Consider the following 26,169-nt stretch of genomic DNA (forward strand, 5'->3'; position numbering starts at 1 on the left):
TGGGGGTCCAATCTCATTTAGGTCGAGGGCGGGGGAGGGGGGAGTGAAATTGGATCTTGTGGCACAAGATCTCTCTGGTACAATGACTATTTCTGATCCGTCTTGTGAAGCAGCGAAGTATCTCAAAATCTCAAATGAGACTGATCAAACCGGAGCTGGATGATATGGGACAGTCGCTCTGTAGCTTGAACGTTCTGGGTTTGATTTCACGTTCCTCTTGCCACATGTCGATGTGCCACCGGGCAAGGCACTTCACCCAAAATTGCCTACTGGGCTGTTATAAACAGTTATTTTAGTAATTGAGTGATCTGTCAATTATTCTGACAACTAATTAAGTAATTGAGTATTATAAATTGTCCTGTTCTACAGTAGCTACTTAAGCTAGCAAGAGAAGTATGTGAAAGACAAAATGCTTGTAAAACAATCATTCAGTTCCTTTTTAAATAATAAATGAAAATACTTTTTATTTCTAATCAATATTTTCCTGTCACTACTCTTCTTTATCAGCATGTAGATGTAATGTTAGTCAGAATGTATCTTCTTGACATGCGTAGCATGTCAGATTCTGTACCATCACAGATTAAAGCTAGTGTTTTGCAAAGTGAGCAAAAAAAAAGTCACCACTCGGCAACCATGAGGGAGCTCGTTTCATGTAGTGGATGTTTCCTGTTGATTTGTTTGAGGACGGAGCATCCAGGACTTGCTATCGTAGAAAAACAATTCCGTTTTGCAGTACATTCACCGAGCTGTGTCATCTTTTCTATTTAGTATGAAATAATCCCACATAAACACACCTTTGACACTTTGTCTCTTTATTAGCGACGGCGAGGGACACATTTCTGTCCTTCGCCGTCTCCCTCCATAGCTGCTAATAGCCCTTAGCATTCGTCAACGGCTCATTGGCGGAAGTGAGAGTGTTGCGCTACACAAATAATCATCCGGCTTTAACACGGCACACTAAATGGTAAGACATAATTTAATGAAGCCTTGAGGCAAATAATTTGCTTAGAGGAATTTTAAAAATCAAGGTCCTTGAATCATTCATGAATCGTCACAGCCCTAATCGGCTTATGAATGTGTGCACATTTGTGGGTGCGTCTGGGTAAATGTGGCTCTAGTGTAAAGCACCACGAGTGATCGGTGTGACTTGAAAGTGAAAAGTGTTACATAAATTCAATCCATTGACCATTTTGGACTATGGAGGCTTTTCTCATACTCAAGATTTAGGAAGCCTTAATTTTTAACCCAAAAAGTACTTTTTAAATGCTTTATTTGAATTAGCATTAGACAGGAAACACACAACGAACCTGGACAGAAAGATTTAACGTCCCCCCCCAATGCCCCAAAAAGTTTTTTTTTTTTTTTTTTTTGTCCAATCTCTTACACAGACTAGTTGAAAAACATGAACATTTGTGTCTGGGAAAGAGTAGAAACTTTAACATTTCTAGGAATCCTGTAATTTGCTACAGAAAAGCCTAACTTCCAACTCCGTCATGTGAGCACTTGCTAAATAGAATCTGAAGATTGGGATTTTCATGCTGTAAGCAATTATTGCAGGGCTAATAGACTTTCCTGGAAGAGATGACAACCTCCTACCTCCTAACTATAGATATTGATCTAAAAATAATTTTATGCCTCTTAGTGGAGTTTTAAAATAAAAGATTGACTTAAGTGTACTAATATTTTGAAGCTAAATTAAACGGGTAAACCGTTGTCATCCAAACCGCAGCATGTATAGGTAATCTCAAATGCATGCCGAAATGGGGTGTGGAGGGGGGGCATAATCACAATCTGATGCAAATTTTGTAACAGCCACTTATGCTGGTGGTTTTGGGCGTGGGGCAACCCTGGGCTGGACAGGCGGGGTTAGAGGGTGCAGGTCATTACCCACGACTGGGGAATATTTGAATTGGCCCAGACAAACGGCCGATCCGACCCCTAATGAGGCAACAATGAAGCGGGGTCACAGACTCCTGACCTGTCCTAAGCCCCAGACAAACGGCCTGTCTGGACCGACTCGAGATTAGTCCAGCCCCAGACGCCGGTCACAGGTCAGCTCGGGATGCCTGCTACCCCACACTTCCCACTTGGCGTTTTGGCTGCAGGTTTTAGAAAAGGTGCAGATTGTCCTCTTCAAACAGCTGCTGTTGCCCTACTTAACGTCTTCATTAGCCGGTTTTGTGTTTGTGTTTGCATCCGTACACTGTGCAAATCAAATGTTTCTGCACATAATGTCCTATTCTGCTGAGCTTTTTACCGCACGCTCCAGTTCAGTCTGTCAGGATGCAGGCTTGGCTAACAGCATGGTGATTTGCATGTTCCCCTGATACATACAAGACTGGCTATCTAATCTGAAACTGCTGATTCGTACTGGAAAGTCATACCATACCGGACCTGAAGGATGAAATGCATTTGGTTTGTTCTAAGAGAAATGGGGAGGGGGAAAAAAAACCCTGGTGTGCCACTAAAACAATTTGCATTAACTGTAGGCCTGCTCCATGGCTCCTTTTGCCACTGAATCACACGCACTAGCGGTGCCTCTGGGTGGCCCAGGTGGTGCTGCACCTGTTCTTATGAGAAACACAGTCCGGTGAAGCACCTCAGGGTATAAAACTGGGCCTTTTCCCCCCACTCTGTTCATCACTCACACACTACAGTGGATTTATTGGCTGCAAGAAGAATGGCTGCCTCTTTGAATCTAGGATTTGATGTATTTCAGCGTTCTGTTGGATTTGGTTTGTGCTTCTTCAGTACATCCCAGCCTCCTTTTTAAATTTACAGATATCTTACTAACAGAGACACCAATTAGAGATTCTGTGGGAACCGATTTTATTTTTTTAAATGAGATGTTATTGTTTTCCATTCTCAAGAGAAATTGGAAAATAAACTGACTTTTTCATAAACGGCTCAAAGTTACAGCGCTGTCTCCCTCAGCCACTACGTGAATCCATGAATACAGAGAAATCCTGCAGAAGTATCAATAAATAAAACCCAACTAAAACCTGTCTAAAATCACTATTTATCTCTTTGCAGATATGAACATTTTGAAATATCTCGCCAGATGTTTTTTCCCTACAAGATCCATTGAAAAATATTCTGTCTGAACATATTAAATTTAACAGAAAAATGTTTTAATGTAGCTGTAGAGAACATTAAGTGCTTGATCCTTATTTATAATGTGACCAGGGTGATGTCACACTGTGTGCGTGAAGAAACAATTGTCGTTACGCAGTTCTGATTTTGAACACATTTTCACTCATTTTCACAAACGATTATGGAAAAAAAAAAGAGCCAACATTTCAAACTCTGTAGCCTCTAATATTAATGAGATTAGTATGGTTGGCATAAACACAGTAGTTTGAGTGCATTCCTCATTAAGTAGACCTAACTACCTGTGTTATTTCCAAAGGTTTGCCAACCTGTCCTGTTACAGCATGTCCCATGACGGTCCCAGTTAGACTCTGAAAATAATCAAGTATAACAGTTTTGCTGTAACGTCTTTAGCTTCCTGTTATCTGTTGATATCCAACCCACTGTAGATATGTGAAGAAAGCAGTTGACGTGTCTTTGTAAGATAAAGCTGGTTTCCTCTTTGCAGCGTCTTTCACCTTTTGATATTCTTCCCTTTTGAAGACGCAGTAAACTTTAAATGCTTCCCTCAGTAACCACTTCCACACAGGGTCGTCGGTGCAAGCTGGTAGCGGTAATGTGTGGTGTGTTCACTGACTGGCAAAAGATCAGATTTTATATTTGTTTAGTTTCCAATCAGAGCTGATTTAGCTGAAAATCGCCAGATCACCAGTCGGGAAATGTCTCGTTTTAATGCTAAAATGTTAGCAGATTTTCATTGTTCGCTAATCCCTCTGCATTTTATTTTCTAGGATTTACGGAAACAGGTTGCCCCTCTGCTGAAGAGCTTCCAAGGAGAGGTGAGTTTTGTTTTTAAAGTATGTTTAGAAATTTAAAGTAACCACCACTGTTCCATTTACAGTACTTAAAAACCGCTGTTGACAAACCATGTTTGACATTCTTCAGTGCCCTTTTCTTCCTCTTCTTCTCTCGTCTTTCCTACATTGTCACTTCTTCTCTTCACCAACTGTTTTCTCTCTCTCTCTCTCTCCCTCGGCACTATCTCATTTCCCCCTTTTCCTCTCCTCCTTGGCTTTGCTCTCCTCTGCTCTTGATTTTCTGTCCTATTCATGAAGTTCTGTAGCCCGAGGGTGTGTTTAAATTGCATCCTGCAAAAAAAAAGTCACCACAAAATCCCTAGCTCTATCCAGTCACAACTCAGTGACTGCTATTTCCTCACACTTTGTTCCTCTGTATAATTCAGTGGTCTTTTGGTGAACTATAAACTAGCCTTCTCCTCCCCTCGTCATGCCACATTTGGTTACATTCAGTTTAATGGTGAATTCACGAGGATCAATAAAAGTTGACTAAACTGTGCATGTGCTGCATTATGCTCTTAATATTGCCGTCCTCCATCATTTTGGCCTGATTCCATCTTGATTCCGTCTTGACTCCTCCTTTCTGGCAGCCACGCATTTCCAGTTCACTCCCTTATGTGAAAGTCCGAGGGTAGGAGTGGAGACGGCTGGTTAAGACTGGGGCTTTATTCAGGGTCGGAGTGGGTGGGTGCACGCTGACGCACACACACGAGGACACACACACACACATACACCCATGCAGTCGAGCAAAAATCATCTGAATAGATAGTGACAAGGTCTGTTTTACTACTGGCCATGGAATATTACAGTTTAACACTGGGTTAGTTTCCATATTCTTGTGTTAAAACAACAAACACAGCCGGCGGTTGTGTAAAAATACAGTAATTTATCGCGGTTCCACCGCGTTCTGCTGATGATCCACAATCTATTTAGAGAATAGAAACAGCCAGCAGTATAATTGGGGCTTTGTCAGCTGTTTCCACCATCTTTATGTTGACACACCTCGATGGCGTGCACACCAGGACACGCCGAGACGCGCAGTGGGTGGCCGCGGAACTGAGAGACATTATCTTATGATTATTGAGATAATACTGTACACCAGCGCCAGTCTCGGAGCACCCCATCAATCAGGCGACTATTCTGTGCGCTTGCGTGCCACAACTCGAGTCGTTTTCGGAGTGTGTAATTTTAGACCCGTCTTTGTTTGCTTAGCCCTCAAACCCTTTGATCAGAAACAAGACGGCACCGAAAAACAGAAGGGGTGTGGGGGGTCGTCTTGGAGTCTCTCGGTAACCCATCCCAAAGCTCTCGCCCTCCCTCCCCCCACCCCGCTCCAACAAACTTTAATCATTACTAAGTGACTGTGGAGCTTTGACAGAGCAATAAAAAGTTTTAGCGCAAGGAACTCTGAGGGTCCGACACTTTTAATCTTTGTCATTGAAAGGTGGATGCCCTCGGGTCATAATTATTACCAATAACAGTACGGTTTCCACCAGGCCCTCGTTTGGTAAACGGGTTCTGTGTGTGTGTGCTGTGTGTGTATTGCATGCTTAGTGTTCCTTGTTGGTCCATCGATCAGATAAGCTTTTCCATTATCCAACGCTTCAGTCTCTGCTTCCCATAGCCTCCCCTTATCAGACTCCACTGGGGCCACACTCGCACACACGCACAAACACTCGGACACACACGCACACACACGCACGCACACACACACACACACACACACACACACACACACACACACACACACACACACACAGGTCAGCCCAATGCCCTTCACACACTACGGGTTAGATAGGGGAGCAAGGCGGTGCTGAGTGATGGTGCCACAAGCTGCTGACGTATCTATGTATGTGTTTGTGTGTGGATTTGTCAGGGATACCTTCTGCCATTGTAAGCACTTCTCATTGGTAACCCACCAATACTGGCGAGGTATCATTTGTGTCACTTGGTTTGTTGTGCTTGGTTTGGGTCTGTCTGTCTGTGTGTGTCTGTGTGGGATGGGGGCAGGGGAGCGTGTAACAGCAGATGTCATCGGGATTGGTTGAGCGAGCCGCAGTTTGGAACAGCAGGGCTGTATTTGCAAATCCTGGGTGGTCTTCTAATGGCTCTGGTCCTGCAGTTAACCTGCTTTTAACTGTAGGGTGTGTCCTACATTAAACGTCTATTTCCTGCCTCCCATGTTGCGCTATATAAAGCTGCTGTACCACTGACCTTGGCCCAGTCATTGTACAGTCATGCAGCTGGTTTCCTTCACTGCCATCAGCCCGTCTTTTTCTCTTTTTTTTTTTTTTTTTTTTTTTTTGTGCCGTCTTTATTATCGACAGTGTTGATGGTTCTCAGAATCTCTGATCGCATGTTATTACAAACACATGCACACAAGTTCAACATTGTTGTGTAAGCGGTCTTAACATCAGTAATCTTCCATTAGTGGCTGAGTATCTTCAATCACACACGGTCACACAGCATTCGAGAAGGGTACAGGGCATGATGCGGCATGTTGTGGGAACGGGATTTATCATTGGAGTTTAGGCAGTTATGAGAGTTTCATGGTGTCTACGCAAAAAAAAAAAAAAATGTAAACCACACACGATCTTTCACTGTAAAGTACATGTTTAGAGGGGCCTTTTCTTTTTTAAATGGAGGATTCCTGCAAATAAAGTTTTTTAAAAAGTGCGGCGCTGTAAAAAATATTGTTTTTGCATTGTAGATTTTTGGGTTTTGTCAAAGGGAGTAAGAATTGAAGGTGGATGGCAGAAATTGGAGATGGTCGATAGAACGGCAATAACATGTTAGTCATTTTTTAATGCATTGGTCTGATAATTAAAACTAGGCTGGTATTAATAGTCAATATTTATTTCTATCTTGTTCCATTTGTGGTTTGGAAGGAGTGTTAAGGTTAGCGGTGTGGCTTTTTAAAATGTATTTATTTTTTTCATAGTGTCAGGGAAATATAGATATTGCAAATGGCCTGTACTTGTATAGGGCTTTATCAAGTCTAGAGGACGACAAAATGTTTTATGCCACATTTATTCACACACCAATGGTGGTAAGCTACATTGTAGCCACAGTTGTTTTGAGACAATTTGACAAAAGCGAGGCTGCCATGCATCGGCGCCTCCAAACCCTCTGACCACCATAAGCAGGCGAAGCACGTGAAGCGTCTTGCTCAAGGACACAATTAAGACAGACAGAGTGGAGTTGGAATTTGTCAACCCACCGATTATAGGATGAATTCACACCCCCGTCGCCCCAATATCCTAAATATTGGGCATTGGTCATTGCAGTAATATTAATATTGGATGTTGATTTTGGCCCAAATTTTTATATGAAGCAATCTGCTCATATAGGTTCAACAAGTTGTAAAGGGCCAACGCAGCAGGCAAAGTAAATTGCATAATCAGAGTGGAGGTCTTTGATTTGATCTTGTTCGTGTTCTTGGCTCAAAATGTTGTTCATGTGACCTAATCAGTTCCTCTGATCGCATCATCATTCTCTCTACCAGATGACTGTTCTTGGCAGTCGTAGCAGATAATGCAGCATTTGTCTAACTCTATATATAGTTGATTCATGGAAAATAAGTTAATTTAAGTGGAGTTTCAAATATTTCGGAAACCTTAGCTGTGTTTGCAACTTATGTCTTGGTAATTTTAATGGACACAGATATACAATTGAACAATAAGCTGAAATGGTTTTAAACAATGTCTGGCCAGAACGTTCAAAACATAAAAAAAAAAAAAAATGTTCAGGCTCCTGCTAAAATAATGTGTACAACATCTATGACTTTTACTGTATTTTAATGTTGACTAGATTAAAACTGTAGGATCTGTGACGTCTGCATCATTAAGTCTTAAATTCATATAAAACTAAGGTCTCAAACATCTTAAAATGCTTTAAAAAAATTTAAGTTGGCCTTAAATGCGTTAATCTCAAGACTTAAATTTAGTCATGAAAGAACTCTTACGGACATTTTTTTTCTGGTGGGACTTTTCTGTCAGGTAAAAGTTTCACTCACTGCATTCTTGGACTCAAGGTGGTTAAGGCTACCGGAAAGGAGTTGTTAAAACTTGCTAGCTAGCTAGCCAGTAAGCCATTAGCAGCTAGCATATAGCTAGCTAGCATATGCCATGTGAGAAGCACAAAGCTGCTACCAAAAGCCACAAAATAACTACAGAAATTTTACAGTTTTGGTCCCTTGCATTTCTTTTGTCTGTCGTAATATAGGTCTTAAATTTGATTCACAATGGTCTTTAAAAAGGTCTTTAAAAAATCTTAAATTTGAGTTGGTTAAACTTGGATAAACCCTGGGATCAATACCCACTAAATTCATCAGTGATCCTGTTCTGCTGGTTAATTAATTGGGCTGTTTGCTTGAATAAAGCCTGCAAATCGCTGATTAAACAGACATGCAGCTCCTAGCTTACAGCGTACGGTCGTAAAAAACAGTGCTTTGTTGGTAGGAGTGACGGCTGGCGCTCCTTTTGTTCCACGCTATGATGACCGTGCAAGTTTTTCACGAATGGAAAGATTTCCAAATCGTTTAGTTTGCCTTTCCTGTACGGAAGCCATTTTTCCACCAGCTGACCAGCAGTGTGCAGCAATCGCTGACTTGCTCTGGGCTCTTTAAAACTCCTGTCGCCCCAGAATTCTCTCTGGCGGCTCATTAAAACCACTGTGTACTGCTGGAACGATACAACGGAAAATTTTAGCCCATTTAAATTTACCTCCATGTACCTCGATACCGGTAACCGGCCCGCTTCTAAGAGTTGTTTTTGCTTCCGTGTGAGAGAGTAGAAAGTTCTGTGACAGAGAAACATGTGAGACTGACGCCGAAAATCATTGAGGGAGAAAAGGAAGGGGGGGGGATGAGTCGGAGAACATGGAAGTGACAAGAGATAGACTGAGAGAAAGCCAGAAATAAAAAGACTTTGGGAGGGAAGAAGGAGGGGTGCTGGCACCAGCCTACTCGGGGCCAGATGTTTTGTGGCTAAAAAACTACAGATGAATCAAAGCCATGTGAGGAGATTTATTAGGTTCCCATAGGAGCCGAGGCAGTGTTACATGTAGCCTGTTCTGTTTACAGTGGCAAGAACCCCTTAAACCACCCATCAACTACACTACTGGTTTGGCTGGGAATGTGAAGACTTTATATTTGGACTTGCGCAGGCTTTTGTCTCCATTCCTTTTCAGTTCGTGAACGTGCTGGAGGAGCTGGAAGAGAAACACATGGGCTGTTTAGTCTGAGCGCGGCAGCCAGCGTAGTCAGCTGTAGCTCTGCCCAGTACAGTAGCACCATCTGAATGTCTTTATTTGGCATCTGTTTCCCTCAATTTAGACAAGATTTCAGATGCGTTCTCGACTACCGCGTCTGATTCTCATATGGACGCGTGGCACCGTCTGTAGCAGAGCCTCGCCGCTTCCTGCTGCCGCGCTGAAAACCCTCCAGAAGTTCCACAGCTTGATTTTTTTTTTGTAGTAGTTTCTTATGGATCTGTCCTAATGCCGTCCATTTCGATATTATTGGTGATGGAATGCATGCCGTGCTCTCTTGTGTTAATGGCTACATCAGTAATGGATCCACACTGTATTGCTGCTAAGAGCTGACTGAATAATCTGCCCCTGCTGTGGCTGGAAAGACTGAGCCAGCTGTTTAATGATGTCAGCGTGCTGGAGGGGGAGACGAACACACACCGTTTTACACGCACACACACCCACACACACAGGCTAACAAACGGACTTAGGCACACTCACTCGAGGACAGAGCGACGCAAACGCGCACTCGCGCACGGCAAACGAAAAGCATCCGTCAGCAGCTGAACAGCTGAACTGGCTTCACGGGGAAGGAAACGCCGTCGTCGAGACGGCTGCCATTGCAGGCAGCATACCGAAGCATAGTGAGAATAGACAGATATGTAGGCTCCTCTTACTGTGAATTTAATGGGCCTTCTTCTTGGGTCAGTAGATCTGACTCTCAGATTTGTGGTGGTAATTAACCGTTCCGTTTTGTTTTTTCGTCTTTGCAGATTGACGCCTTGAGTAAAAGGAGTAAAGAAGCAGAGGCCGCCTTCTTGAACGTGTACAAGAAAATAATTGATGTCCCAGGTAAGGATAGTTTCTCTGTCTGTGTTTGTGTAAAACTTCTGTTGGGATACATCAAGTCAGAACTGGAGTTTGAAACCCACATCCACCCAGACGACCACTAAAAGAGACAAAGGGAAAAACTAAAGCTCCTCCTCTCCAGACATGACGCGGTGGCGCGAAGGCTTGAATTCAAATGCAAAAGTTCCACCATATTTACCAAATTATCTTTATTTGTAACAGAAAGTGAACATTTTAATATACCTTTAGTCAAAAACTTATCTATTGAATTAAGTATAACACTTTAAGATTTAGCATTATTGAACAAATTTCATAAACAAATGTAGGATATATATATATATATAATATGTGTATATATTAGAGATGTGCTGATTGATCGGCCACTGATCATATTCGGCCGATTTCCATGAAAAAGTGTATGATCGCCGATCACGGTCTCTTGTTGCCGATCACACAAGCCGATCACCTGCATCTCATTTCGCAGCCTCCCTGTGCAGCTGGTCTCCTCTTTCCTTCACACTGCGCAAACGCGCAGCAACAAATCCTAAGCAATGTGGAACTATATCGCACTGAGTGAATGGGGAAGTTTGCGTGTTGCGGCAGGAAATTACCTCGAGGTCTGGCGTGAAGCACGTCAAAATGCATCAACACGACGAATCTAATATGGCATAAAAACAATGCTATACTTGACGGAGTTTGGCTACATCGAGGCTCACTGCAGTAAAAAGACATATGGAGGATCAGATAGCAGGTAAAGCAGCGCACAGCTACAAACACTCACCCGGATTAGCATGACGGTCAGAAAGCTAAACAAATAACCCGCAAAATTATTTAAGTCTTCGAGCTGCGATGCAAGATGCTGGTTCTGCTCTCGCTGTTGAACCGCTGCTACGCTACAGGTAGTAATATTTGACAGACGGAGCGCCGCTTCTGCTCCACCTGGTAGTGACTCTCACACCGAACCTCTGCTTAAAGCTGCAGCATCTAACTTAAAAAAAATAAATTTTACATACGTATTAAAACTTTCACTGTCCTAACATGAGACAGATAATCCCTGAAAAAATAATCGATCTCCTCTGCCTCCTCCCTGTTTTGCATAATTACTCCACTCAGTCAGAAAGAGCCACTGAGAACTAGCAGTAACCAGCTAGCCGCCATGCTATCAGGACGTTTTCATTCAATAACTCAGGATTGTTTATTGTACCTGTATTTAGGCCTGTCTTGATAAACGATAAATCAATTAATCGCACAATAAATTAAACCTATCGACCTCATTTTAATTATCGGCTTTATCGTCTCTTCCTGCCGTTTTTTCTTTCTCTTGATGACACTGAATGAAAAAGGCTCAGCTCTGGTGCTCTCCACTGACCCTCCCTTCCTATTTCCTTAGTGTAATGCCCAGTGCACACTAAAAGAGTTGTCGGCCCATTTTCAAAACCTGAGAGACCATCATTAGCCAACAGAAATCCTAGGTATAACGGTTCGATCGGGTTTGATCGTGCCGTGTGGTGTCCAGCCACATGGGCACAAAATAATGGCTACAAGTCCAGTTAACTAATTTTAAAACTAGGCATTAATCAATGTTTTACTAGAATCTACCTGTGATGCATGTGGCTAGATTCAGCGTAGAGTCCTGACTGAATGAAAATCATTGTAACCTATTTATGTCACGTTAATGAAGAACAGCTGAAAACCTACCGGGTTTATCAACTGCGGTAGCAATTTGGCTCCAACTCCTCTCCTTGTCATTTCTATATTCTTTGCACGAAACGTTGAATAAATATTAATGTTGTTTACGCATATTATCTCCAATGTCTGCTGGATTTTGGGTTGCGCTGTGTCAGCTGTTTGGGATTCCCCTCATTATTTCCCTTCAGAAAGCATGGCTTTCTGATTGGCTACCTGTCACATACAGCTTTAAGCTCCCAGTCGGGTAAAACCCCTGATTTAGATCAGAGCGGCCACGACTATCCACTGTAACACACCACACACTGCAGGATGATCGATTACGACATCACCAGCGACAATCTTGGATCGCCCAACGTTCTAAGATTATCGTAAGGGGAAAATAGGGGCAAAAAAATCGTGTAGTGTGAACTATTGCGTCAGGTAGAAGATGTGCCCATCTTCTCTATTTAAATCTATTAATTACTGAAGGGCAATATAGTATACAGACTTCATATCTGCACTCTTTTGGTTGAATGCAGTATTTATTTCCACTTTGGGTTTATGTTGTTTAGTTTTTATTAAAGTACATTTTTTGTTAATGGAGACTGAGAATCCATTTTATTTTTGTTTTTGGTTGTTTTGTTAATTTAGTTGATCAGTTCCAGTGTTGTGTGTTCTTTTGAAATTAAAGTGTATCCATCTATGGCAGGAAACTGCATGCATTCTTACATCATTTCCATTAAATCAGAGTCAAAAGGTCTTGACACAATATTATCGTTTATCGCAATAATTTTTTAGACAATTAATCGCTCAGCAAAATGTGTTATCGTGACAGGCCTACCTGTATTTGCTTTTGAATGGTAAAGTTTTATACTTGAATTTTTTGGCAATGTTGAGAGGTTTTATTTTGACTCTTTGCATTATTTAGCCTCTTCAGAGCCTGCATATGTTTTCAGTCTGTTAAAGATAGTATTATCAATAGCAGTACAATTTACACAATGCCTGCTTTGTTTTTTTCTTGGAAAAAGTTATTAAAAACACGTTTTTGTCTAAATTAAGGTGAATTCATGGTTCCTTTTTCCACATAATGTAACCAGTAGTGCTTATGATTAAAAAAAATAATTATGTGATCGGTATCGGTGATCGGCCGTGATCGACCCTCATGGGTGATTGGAATTGGCTGGAAAAAACCTGACTGGCACATCTCTAAAATATATATATATATATATATATATATATATATATATATATATATATATATATATAATTTTTTTTATTTTTTTTATTTAGTTATTATTCAATATTGGTTACCTGCCTAACAGGCTGATACTTGGTTAGTAAGGCTTGCTGCTTAACAGACATGATGACATCGTTTGCTACTTGAAGATTTAAAGCAATATCTCTGTAACAAGAGTGATTGCTGACATTTTAATTCCACACCCATAACTCTAACTCTGTTTTTCATGAGAAGAAGTATTTCAAAACAACCAAGTTAGCCTTTGTTGTGATTAAGTATTACATTTAAAAAGATTATTGGCAGGTTTTAATAACATATTAAGATAAAGACAAAATTATTACAGTTGATATTATGCTGTTAAAGTATAACTTAGAAAAGAATAGTATAGAAACAGCCTTTACTGACCAGCAAAGGGGCAAAAAATCAGGTTTAACATCAGCATCCAATGTAGAAGTTCACACAAGATAAAGTTATTAAAGAGTTAAAAACAAGTTATAACGTAACAAGTTTAACAATAAAAAAATAATGGTAACATCCTGCATCAGAAAATACTGTGTAATTATTAGAAAGAATGTCGGACTCATGATCCAAGAGACGCGCAACTGAGTCGGACCACTTTGTACGGAAATGCAGATAACGTACTTGTATAGTGAGCATTAAAAAAAGACATAGTATTTTCAATAGAGTATAGCAGCGCAGAAAAACAGATGTGGAATAGCAGCGGAAATTATATTTAAAAATGAGTAAGAGCAGAGCAGACGATGATGCATGCCAGCAGGGATGTAAACACTTAATGATTTTGTTAGGAGCAGTGATGGTTATAGAGTCTAACAGCTGTTGGCGGGAAGGATTTCCGATATCGCTAATTAAACTATCTCCATGCACTATGCTGCTTCGCAAAAACGGCATAAAACATGGAGAATCAACAGGAGTCAACAGACTTGACTGGTTGTGGGAAAGGAAACGGGTGATTTTGCAGAACCAGTTGAGAACAAGCCCTGGGTGAGCACTGAAATCACTTTAGAGCGGTGTTTCTCAAACTTTTCCAGGCTGAGGACCACTTAACCCATTTAGCAAACACTCACGGACCGCCGAACTTGAAATTGCCCTCGCAGTAACACAACAGCTTAAAATATACAGCCTGAAATGAAAATGTTAGTACCTTAATGCCCTGATTGAATTAACTACTTTTTTGCTAAGGGTATATGTGCGTGCTGGTGGCCTGCTATTGTGTAATTCACACTGAGAAACTGAGACATACGCCTGCAGACATACATTCCTCCTTTCAAAGATCAGTAGTATTTTATTGTGTAAGCTCTTTTAAGTTTTATCAAGGCAAAGAGTTCCATGTTAAAATGATAATCCAGTCTTAAGCCACTTATCGATTTATTATTTTCAGTTATTCGATAAGCTAACTGCACACATTTCACTTTGAGCTCACATTACAACAAATAACTGTTCGTTTACATGTAGTACCTTGTGGACCATTAGGGGGCGCAGTTTGAAGAAGACAGCTTTAGTGGAAAAATCTTCACACAGAAACAGCGTCCACACTGAAGAGGGTTATCATCTTACTGCTCTTAGATATATAGTGGGTTTACTGATTGGAAATAGATCCGATATTTTTACGTTTCTGAACAGCTGGGCATCAATCAGGTTGGAACATTTTCGAGGTTTAACCGGCCCATGCCCAGTCCGCTCTAATGCCATCTCGTTTTTCAGCTTTGTGTGTGTGTGTGTGTGTGATTCCGTAATACATCCTTACAAGGCCTAATCCCACGGGTGTAGCTTTAAGATGGTCTTAACAGAAGGTGCATCCTGACATTGATGACAAGTACGGCCCCGGATTGGCTGCGGCGAAACGCACGCACAGAAGAAAAAAAATAAAATAAAACCAGTCACGTTTCATACACTGAGGCAGAGAAAAACGACGGTAGCGTCTGCACAGCGCTGCTGGTTGGAGGTTTTCAGCTGTGCAGAAGTCCTGGAGGGCCCCGGTATGTAGGAACGAGAAAGGAGTCGAGTTCATCTATAACGTAAGGAGGTCACCGTATTCCCACACGGATAGACCTACAGTAATATCTTTGGATTGTACTGCTCCCAATAAGTCAGCGCCGGCTCTGACGGGGCTATTCTTAACTTGCAGCGAGACAATGATGTAATGCCTGATGCGCACATGCACAGAGACACAGAGCAGCCTGACTAATGCAGCAGTCTTGAAAGAGGAAACAGTGTGTTTTCTTCTGCCTTCTGTCAGCTTGAAGGCCTGGACAGTCATCCCAGCGTGCTCTGGTTTAGATTAAAGGTGTCTGGTGAGAGCGCTCAGCACCAGCGGCCCACGAGTCAAGCTGTCTTTAACCGGTCGGGGAGGGACGGCGTCTCTGTGAAGGACAAAACTTTGATAAACGGGAGAGGGAAAGTTAATTTTCAAGGGCACAAAAGTAGATAGGAGTCTATATTCAGAGCATACTGTTATGTTACTTAGTATTTGTTTGTTTGGGACTCCAACTTGTGTGAGCGAGTGAGCGTGCGCGTGCGCATGTGTGTGTGTGTCGGAGCTCAACCCTGCGTGGTGTGTCACCTTGACGGCACAAAATCAGCATGAAATTCCCCAATCGTTCTCTGCTGATCTCTCATTAGCATAGTTAAGATATCTAACTGCGTCAGACACAAGAGACACACACACACACATACACGGCTCTTACCCCCAGCTGTAAGCTGTCAGTTCCTCTTATCTGTACAACAAACACACACACACACACACACACACACACACACACACACACACACACACACACACACACACACACACGCACGCATAAACTGCTCTTTTAGCTGGCATGCTGATGAGCGTTGCCTGCGTCTCTTGGCTGCCTGTCACCAGTCTGCCACCCATGAGCACCAATCAGATGTGATTGGCCTGACTGACAGAGCTCTCTTCATCACACTGACAGTTAACCCTGCTGTGTGTTTTCCAGGGTTGTTGGTAAAATGCCTCCAGAAAAGTTGCCTTTCTTCCTTCTGTCTCCGTGTCTCTAATCTCTTATTTACAGTTCTCGCTGCCTGTTTTTTTTTCTTTCTTTTTTTTTTTTTTACAGCTTCGCTTTGTCCAACTGTCTGCTGCCATGTTTCGCCTTTCCTCTCGCTTTCAAGATGCATCGCAGCGAACACTTTAACTGATCACAGCCAGTAATCTCTCGTTAATGTGTCTAATCTGTGTTGCTGTCTGTCTGCCTCGCTTTGCGTCTGTTATCCAATTCTCCTGCTGTGTCAGCCATCGTTGTGTTAGATCCCCGCTAATACGAAGCCAATGTTTATGACAAAGCTCAACAGTTTCCTCTTAAAGGCCATTGTTGATTAGACCTAACGGAGAAAGTTTGTTCGCACGGGGTCAGGGGGCGCGGCGGCTAACTGTGACGCGTCGTTCAGTTTCGTATTTACAGCAAGCCTCGATTTTAACTTTTATAAATATTACATCATTAGCAATGTATCGATTAAAAATATTACGGCTGTTGAAGGATAGCGATTAAGAAAACTCGGCTGGAAAGCCACTTTTTTCACTTCTGATGCCAGTACAGATATTTGAGGTTTAGCACAGTAAAACGGTGCTGAATTAACTGAAATTATTTTATTTTTTTTCCCCCAAGCACAGTCATAAATGTACTGAATTACACATTTATTTTATAACTCTGCACCACTACGGCACATTTCACAAGCTTGGTCAAAGATTTAAAAGCAACACAGCTTTAATTTGTTCAGTCAGTGCAATTAGGAGAATAACAGCCAATGTAAAATAACTTGTAAAAAACTTAAACTGACAAAGGTAATTCTAAATATAACGTTGAATAAAATAATACAGCATGGCATCGCTCCGAGCTGAAAGCTTAGAATTAAACTGAGTAGATCTGCCCTTATGTATCGGGTACATTGTCAGTGATACCTGATCTAGAATTTTCTTTCAATATTGAGATCAATACAGATGTTAATGTTGGATTGTTGCATGTCTAGAGTAAACCGTTGGGAGTTATTGCTGTTTAAAATTTTACGGGAATGTATTTGTTGGGTTTACCGTTTAATTTAGTTGTTGGTGTCTCTTGCCAATCAAAGGAGTTTCATATTAAACAACGTTCCACTTTCATGCTCATTTAAGGTCAATGCTAGGTTGGCTGTGCTCAGTAAAATCAGGGTTCCTTCGCAGCCTGGAGAAGTTTTGCTTTTGCTTTTTTTCCCCTGGGGGAAAATGTTTTTTTATGATTATTTTCCAAGTTTGAATAGGTGTGGAAAAAGTCATTAATTCTCCTTAAAAAAAGTAGCATTTTCAGGTTTTAATTCTCATACCTTGTCTAAATGTGTCCTGACTTCTGTTCTCACTTTCTGTCCCATTTTTTCATCCTCTTGTTTTTTCTTCCTCTAAATTCCTCGTGTTCTTCCATACTCCCTTATATGTCCCACCTTCCCTCCTCACTTTTTCCTTCCTAGTGTTCTTCATTCTTTGCTCCCTTTTTCATGGTCTTCCATTTTTTTTCTTCTTTTACTTATGTATATTATTTTTCCCTATTCTGTCTTTGCTTCCTTCCTTATAACCTTCCTTTCTTCCACCCTTATGTCATCCCATTTTTTGTCCGTCTTGTGTCCTGCTTCAGCTATTTCCATCCCATCTCTCTGTCTTTCATCACATCTTTTCTTCCTTCAATGTCTTTCCAGTCTTCTTTTATCCTTCCTTTCTTGTAGAGTTCAGATCAATAGGCCGACCCGACCTGTTCCAGCACAGAAAAACCTAAAGGAGAATGGACAACATGAACATGTTTTAATCTACTTATTCTAGTCTGAATAGAAGGGCGGTCAGTTCAGCCTGGTCAGGAATCAAAGTGAGGTGCAGAAGCTAATCAGACTGTAGCGAGCGCAGCTTCCTCCCTGCATGCCCACATGGCCCCGCCCTGCTCCTGTCCGTCACACATCTCAGATCATTTGCTGTTGACTCACCCTGCGGTCACAACAAGGAACAAGATGGAGCTGGAACAGGTTACACATACGCTAAAAACGGGGGAAATTACACTAATAAGGAAGCAGAGTGCAAAGTCGGAGGTCTGGAAGGATTTTAATCTGGTTGCAGTTTAAAGTAATAGATCAGGTTTACTTCGGGCTTGGCTCTCTAATTAGAGTTAATTAGTCGGGTTGGAAGAGGCTCCAGCACAATGTCTATGGGCTCGGGTTGGGTTGGTCTCATTTATTCAGGCCTGATCTAAACTCTTGTGTCCTGCATCCTGTTCTTCTTTGTGTCCCTTATCCTTCTTTCCTTGGTGTCGTCGTTTGTTGATACCACATTGAAAACCTTCCTGCTGTACAAATATTTGCCTTTTACATAAAAATGACAGTGAATGGTTGGGAAGTTTTCCAGTGCAGTAACCCTGAGTGAAAATAATCATGTTGTCAACATATTTGACACAAACATTTCAAGCAAATTGGACATGATCTATTTGCTTTTATTTTCTTTGGGATTAGCTCGACAGCTAGCTCATAGTTCACCCGCTGTAGTTTTAAAACATTACTGGCTTAATTTGAGTGATGGGTGGTGCTCCTTTGGTTTCCATGACTGTCGGTGTTTTCTGCTGCTGCTGAGTCTCTGTGAAAAACACCATGAAGGAGAATCTGCGCTCAGTAGATTGACAACATTACACACATGGCTTTTAATGTAGTTTAAGTAGCCCACATGAAAATGCAGTGAAATAACAAAAAGCCATCACAAAATGATAAAACAACGCCGAAAGAGATTAAACTACTGGAGAACGAATACAGAATTTCTTAATTTATTTACATAAATTATATATATAGATGTATATATATAATTATATACATATATATATATATATATATATATATATATATATATATATATATATATATATATATATATATATATATATATATATATATATATATATATATAAATTATGTATATAGATCCATTTCTTTTACCAGTACAGCTGTATTCTGTGCGCTAATGACTGAAAGTACATTCTCCCTTGTCACAGGGTTTCTTCTAATTATGTTTATGTTTCACTTCTTCCTCCAATCAGTCACTTTCCACAGAGATCAGAGGTCAGGGTTCAGCTTCAAACATTTGTCCTTAAGCTTGTAAGATTCATTGCCTTGCCCAAGGACGCATCAGCAGTTCAAACGCTCGCTCTCAGACGGCCTTGACTGCAGTTATTCCAAACGCACTCGGCCACCTCGCCGCCCTTGCTTGTCTGATCTGTTTTGGAGTGTGTTAACATGGAGTGTGTTTTTTTTAAAATTCATTTTGTCTTTTTTTTTTTTTCTTTCTTTTTTTCCCTCCCCCTCAGACCCTGTACCTGTGCTGGAGCTGGCTCAGCAGCTGCAGCTGAAGCTCCAGAGGATGCACGACATTGAGACAGAGAACACCAAGCTACGAGAGACACTGGAGGACTACAACAAAGAGTTTGCAGAAGTTAAAAACCAAGGTTAGAGGGGGAGGTGGGGGCAAACAGAGAGGATGTTGTTAACCTACAGGGGGACAACGAGGTAGCCGAAACCAATCAAAATGACTCGGGTTTTTGCTTCATGCTGTGACATTATTTAAAAAGAAAATTAGTTGCTCAACAGAGAAGTAAGTCTTTACCTGGTGAATATTCTGTTCATTTGAAGTGTCTCTCTGGGTTCTGAGAAAATTTAACTGGTCCTCTTGTTTGGAGTCGGGGGATACAGACTTTAAGTTTTGTAGTATCACAATAGTTTGTGATGCTATTGTGATAGCGATGAAAGTGACAATAAGAACTATTTAGTACTTCCCTTTTAGGTAACCGTATGACTGTCGCTGCATGAAACAGCAATTATAACCCCACAAACACAAACAAATCCATCTGTGATGCGCTGCTTTAGGACACCAGTCACATAAAAAAAAGTGTGATTTCTGTCACTAAACTGCACATAGCAACTGCACTTCATCATATTTTCAAATTAATTAATATTTAATGATACTCCCATTGAACAAGCAGTGGAGAAAATAGCAAAAATAACAATACCATCTATACAGACAGTTTTGGTGGGATTTAAACTTCAATAATTGAAATTTATCATGACAATGATAAATCAGAATAAGAAATTTATCACAAAAAATGATAAATTTGTTGTGACGATGCGATAAATACACACCTTTTACTTCTGTTAGTTCAAAATAAGTCACTCTGATGATCATGTGAGGCCAAGTAACTTTAGCTCCCTTTACAAATCGACTCGTAAACCTTTTCTCTTTTTTCCCTTCACATTTACATTTTATTGTAAATTTTATTGGGTCTTTCCCAACATAGATCCCTTTTGTATATAACAAATATGAATCATGTCTTCTACATTATATAAATTTAGGCAATTTTGCATCAAAGGAATTTTAACAGTTACACAAGTGTTTTTTTTAATCTTCTTCTATAAAATGTTATAAATTTAAGGATTATAACTTACAGCGGGAGAAAAAAAAAGTCAGCTTCCCAGAAAATTAAAATCTCGTGTAGAAACGTCGGCCCACTGGGAAGTAGATGCAGGCACTAAATATTTTACTGCATCAGTGCAGCTTGGCATGGCCATCAGCCTGTAGCTCTGCTGTGGAGAGGCTGCTTTAACAGCAGGAGTGTGGAGTCTCATTGCTCATCTTCCCCTCCACAATACCTCAAAGATTTGCCAGGTGATCAGCTTTGTACATCGATGCCACGGTTATTAAAGTGGCATTGAATGAAATCAACATCTCCATGGTGCTCGTCAGCAGGAGGAAGCACCAGGTGCCTTAAGGGTTCCTGATCGGACTTGGTGAAACGCTGGGTACCAACTGGGGCAGAGGACATGGCAGGCTGTGGAAACGACACACTTGGACCTCCAGCAGCTTGGATTCTTTGCCTCTTTGCTCTTCCTCCAGACTTTGGGATCTTAATTTCTATATAAATGCAAAAGCTGTAGTATGTAGCATTTATAAAAATGTTGTTCCATCTTTCTTAGCACTTTCACTTGCACAAATACACTGCTCTGTCAGAAACAGCCAATCAGAGCCAGGATGAGGGTCTTGGCCCTGCCAACCACCCAAACCGTTGAATGGGCTTTGACAACGCTGCAATTTTTTTCCATTCCTGTGCATTTTTTTTCTTCTACCATACTTTTTCCTTCCACTAAACTTTCCAATAGTGTGCTTGGTAACGAGGCAGTTTCTTTAGCAGTGACCTTTTGTGTCTCATCTTTCTTGTGAAAGGAAGGAACGGTCTCCTGGACAGCTTGAGTCAGCATTTTTCTCCATGATGGCGTATGACCAAACCATGATCAGCATTACTGTAATAACGATCCTTGTGTTGGTCTTATGTAATATGAGCATTTTATGAGATTTAAAATGTTGGGTTTTCATTGGCTGTGAGTCACAATTATAAAAGTAACTGAAACAAAAGCCAAAAAATGTAATGATGAAAAAAATCTGAGTTTTTTTGTGATCAAGATGCAGAATCTATCTTGACGAGTTCTGAAAAAACAAATTCCCGTTACGTTTTGCATGTTGTATTAACAAAACAAAAAAAAAAAAGAATATATAACATTACAACAAATTCAAGGTTTAAGTCCTTATTTGAACACATTTAATGCATCATGCATATTTCAGAAACACAGGAAAACGTACAAGGTTCTACATTTTCAAATAGGTTTTAAAGATGGTGGGGGGGGGGGGCGAAGCCGGCAGAGGGTTCATGAATAAAAGACGACGGGCTACCTCAGGGTAGAGAAAGATGGAAAAACTGACAAAGGCAGAGAGATGAGTGTGAAGCGGTAATAAAAGTGCTGCAAATCCAGTCAAAAAGGAAGAGTGAGCGAGTGAGGGAATGTTTTGGAATCCCCCCCAACCCTGTGTTTTTTCTTCTTTTTTTTTCTCTTCCTCAGTGAGAGTTAATTGGAACAGCTCGATAACGGCAGGGTTCCATTCTGCCATTGATTTTTCTGTTCCCTCATCCTTTATCCCTCCTTCCCGCCTCAATAGACGCGGGGGGATATTTAAACCCCCCAAAACACACTCTGGAACTCCCACTCCTGTTGAAACGCACACGTGGACTCGCTCCACGCGCGCACACACACAAACACACACATACACGCCGAGGCGCACGGAGAGCAGAGGCCATTGATCCCTGCAACCTAAATGTTTAAAGTTCAGTTAAGCAGTTAAGGGGTAAGAGGGCTCTAAGGGGACTCTCCTGTATTGATTATGTGTCAGAGCTGTGAGGCTGTAGTTTAAATCACGTGCACACACAGAGCGCTAAGAGCCCTCAGTCAAAGGCAGCATTGCTTTATATCATTGTCTCACTCGCTTATATCTCTCTCTGAAAAACGCACACGAACACACAGGCCTGTTTATTACTCCAGTTATGTGTTAGATTTATCTCAGCCAGCCCCCATACGGAGCTCGGCAGCCGGCAGGTTATGGGATTTTGGTCCTAATGCGGCCCTAATGAAGACAGCGTATCTGCTGGCTTGGGGGGAGCAGCTGAATATTCGGTACCAGTCGCGGATGCAAAGATTAGGCCGGAGCCACGGGGGCTACGGTCTGCGGCCTGTGCTGACAAGAAGAAGAAGAATGTGTGGATATGAAGCGCTGTTCCCTAAAGGTCAAAATGCCCCGTCAAACACATCATGGTCACGGCTGCCGCTTATCACGTCCTAGAAAATGGATGTGCTCTGGGTTTTTGCTGTACTTTACAAATCGTTCCTTTTAGTTTGAGCACTTGTTTTTTCTGCCCCGACTCTTTCCTTTCAGAGGTGACCATCAAGGCCTTGAAGGAGAAGATCCGCGAATACGAGCAGACTCTGAAGAACCAGGCTGAGAACCTGGCCCAAGAGAAGCAGCTCCAGCTACACAACGACTATGCAGAGAAGGAGAGGTATGATAAACAGTTTGACTGCTGATAATTGTGTCTTTATTATGAGGTTATTTTAGTTCTCTGGGACGCTGTGGCCCTCAGACAGAATTATCAACACTTTGAAGGATTACTGCAAAGAATATTTAGAGGAACTAATAAACAAAGCTCACTTATGAACCACTTGTTCCCAGATGTCTACCAAAACATCGGGTTGTATTTTTGAACAGTTTTAGAGGAACTGAGATGATGCAGTTAATCAAATGTTACTTTCTTACTTACCTACTTACTTACAAAACATTCATCATTCATTAATTAAAAACAAAGCAAACAAAATAAACCTTTAGGGCCACCCCCAAAGGTTGGAGCCCTGGGCTGTTGCCCCCAGCAAGCCCTTTCAGAAAATATCCATAGGTCAGCATCTGCTCTTTAAAAGATGTTTTCTTTGAGACTCTAATTTATGCTTTTTTCCCCTCTTGCTATGAACATTGCATTGAAAATAATCATGTTGTTCCACCGTGCCGAGGCGCACGGAGAGCAGAGGGCATTGATCCCTGCAACCTAAATGTTTAAAGTTCAGTTAAGCAGTTAAGGGGTGTGTGGAAGAAACGTTATCAGCTGTACCTGACCACTAACGTCCGGTAGGACTCCCCTCTGACACTTTTGTTACTTTCAACATTATTTTCATTCAAATGGGTCACACCCAACTACAGCAGATAAAAAAAATAAAATAAAATAAACACAGTCAGATCACGAGCCAAACGGGGAAAAGGAAAAAAAAATGGTTCAGTTTAAGACGCATGTTGTGCAGAGATACGTCTGTCCTCCGTCCATCTGGAGGGAGGAGAGCTGAAGATAATTTATCTTTCAGGAACCGCAAGGATACAAAAACTTAACCGACTTCCTGTGAGAAATCACCGTGTTCTTGTACACGGCGCTGACAGAGAACAAGCCAGTGCTTTATCGCCCCCTATGAGGCGGAAGTGACATCTGTTTATGACTAAGTGGAACGCTCTGGTTTAACTGAGTTAAAGATTGAGTGATTCAAAGCACTGCCTTGTTCTCCGAGTCCAGGTGGCTCTGAGTTCGGCTGGTCGGCCGCTTCCCTCTGTTCGGACCTAAAGGTAACGTCGCTCATTTAGGACGGGGCTGACATTTTATAGAACAAACTCCCTCTCCACGTTCACTCCATCGCTAAATGTGTCGAGGTTGAAAACTTGTTTTCTGGGACTTTGCGGAAAACTTCCTGCCTTTTTTTTCTCTCTTTTGGTTTTGATTATAAGCCATTAATTTTCTTCTGTTGGTCTAATTTGATATGTATCGCTAAGTTCTTTGAGGCAACAAGTGTCTTTTTAGACAGTCCGTTATAAATCGATCAAAAAGATCAAGAAAGTGACCAGAGTTTTCTCTGAATGTTTGAAGCTTAGGCACCACCGTACTGCCCCCACTTGTTGCTGTGCTAATTAGCTAACAAAACGACACCACCTTATTCCCTGGTTTACAAGAAAGACAGAAATGTCGCACTAAATCATTTTTGCTTTTCTGTCCTCATTAAAGCATACAGTTATGTTTTGTATTTTATTTGTTTTGTAAATAATACACATGTACTGTTATGTAAATCCAAAGACTCTTAGTATTTCATAATTTTGAGCAAGACTCATAGTTGTAAAAAAGCTTTAATAACGAGAAGTCAAACTCATGGAAGAGGTATAATAAACAGCTGACCCAGTTATCTGAAGGTGGACTATGTCGACCTAAACAAGGGTTTGTTTACATAATGAAGCTCCATAAAGCCCATATTTTCCCCTTGTCAATCACCTTGTTTACGTTCCGAAGGTGTGTTAAAGATTTCTAGGCTTGCAGTCGAAGATCAATTGTCCGACTGCGTTTCCTGTACGTCAGAGTTTTATAGGCCCCTTCCTGTCTGCAGAGAGCCGACTTCCTGTGTCTGAGAGGGCTGGTAAATGGATGGCACCTCCTGATGCATTTTATGCCGCGAAGGAGCGAGTGGAGGAGAGAGACGGAGATGAAAGGCTGAAGTAGAGGGCAGAAAAATAGAGATGACAGGAGAGACAGATTGGCGGAGAGGAGGGGGGGCGCATCAAAGGGTGTCATAAAGGCCGTATTTGTGCTGGATTATTGATGTTTTTACACGCAGCGGCAATTTCTCAGCAGAGCCCAACTTTTTATGTGCTAAGAATGAATCTATTTTATCCCTGTGGTTTCTGCCCTCCCCCCCCACCACCTTCTGAGTCAGCCATTGCGGCCCCCCGCCCCCACCCCACCCCCTGGGTGCAGCGTGCCCCAGTGGCCAGACATTCCTGCCTAATAGGGCTGCTTAATGAGGAGTGGGTTGTGTTGTGGAGGGTTTTTAGTGGGGAAAAACTCTTCAGAAATGGTGGGAAAATAGAGGAATGGTTGCATTTTCCACCAAGTGTGAACCCGAGAATGACTGACTCACTATCTCTTAACTGCGACTTTGTGCTTCCTGCTCTGTTTTTCGCACCTCTTTAGGAAACTCCAGGAGAGTCAGGACTCCATGTCTTCAAGGTTGAAAGAGGCTGAACACAAGGCGCAGTCCCTGCAGACAGGTACCTGGCCCACCTCTCTGGGCTTCCACTGACTTCATTTTGAGCCCCTTTCTGGCACTAAGAAAAGCTCACTTTGTGTCTCCTTCACTCTGTAACCGACCCAATGCCACAAGAAGAAAATGCTGTCACCATGACCTGGTTGCACTCAAATATGAAACACTCGCTGACTGGAAAATGATCTTTGAGTTTCAAATTTTTACTGTTCAGGTCCAATCCAAGCTGAAAATTGACCAATTCTGATAGACTGGTTCTCTGTTCATTTTCTGCTTCACTTTAATCTGGACTGTGTTTGTGTTCAGAAGGTTGAAGGTAATGTCAGAAGAGGCAAATACCTGCCTTAAATTAGCACATAAATGTCTGGCATCGGGATGTCAATAATTAATTGACTTATGGTTTATTAAATTAAAATGAGTTCCATTCGACGATTTAATCCCTTGAGACCTGATTGTAGTGATATAAGTTTGTCCGCCATCCAGCAGAGGGCGCCACTGGTCATCCTTAGGCAGAATCAGTGAGGAATAAAGATGGCGGCACCACCTCTGAACGGGAAAGAGAAACGGTCCCATAAAAGTCCGGCGTGGGACACAAAATGCATTTTATATGATTCTGTTTTGAAATCTAAACGCTCCAGAAGTTATAACCGTAACAGCGCTCATTTAGCTGAGCCACATGACGGAGCTGCGTCAACTTCTCATTCAAAAATTACTGATGCGCTAAAATGGGCAGCATTACCGCAG

At 41.6% G+C, this 26,169-nt stretch overlaps 1 protein-coding gene across 2 annotated transcripts in view; it reads left to right on the forward strand.

Moving 5' to 3' along the window:
• The window catches only part of cux1a (cut-like homeobox 1a), an 89,349-nt gene that overhangs the window by 29,530 nt on the left and 33,650 nt on the right, over nucleotides 1–26,169 (forward strand). For both annotated transcript variants that reach the window (XM_088011976.1, XM_088011975.1), the window contains exons 3-7: nucleotides 3,882–3,929; nucleotides 9,971–10,049; nucleotides 19,296–19,433; nucleotides 22,742–22,865; nucleotides 25,356–25,432. In XM_088011976.1, the coding sequence (XP_087868102.1) occupies nucleotides 3,882–3,929; nucleotides 9,971–10,049; nucleotides 19,296–19,433; nucleotides 22,742–22,865; nucleotides 25,356–25,432 (466 nt within the window). The remainder of the gene's footprint in view (nucleotides 1–3,881; nucleotides 3,930–9,970; nucleotides 10,050–19,295; nucleotides 19,434–22,741; nucleotides 22,866–25,355; nucleotides 25,433–26,169) is intronic.

This window comes from Poecilia mexicana, unplaced genomic scaffold, assembly GCF_051168715.1.
Source record: "Poecilia mexicana isolate PSO_F unplaced genomic scaffold, ASM5116871v1 scaffold_13, whole genome shotgun sequence".
Lineage (NCBI taxonomy): Eukaryota > Metazoa > Chordata > Actinopteri > Cyprinodontiformes > Poeciliidae > Poecilia > Poecilia mexicana.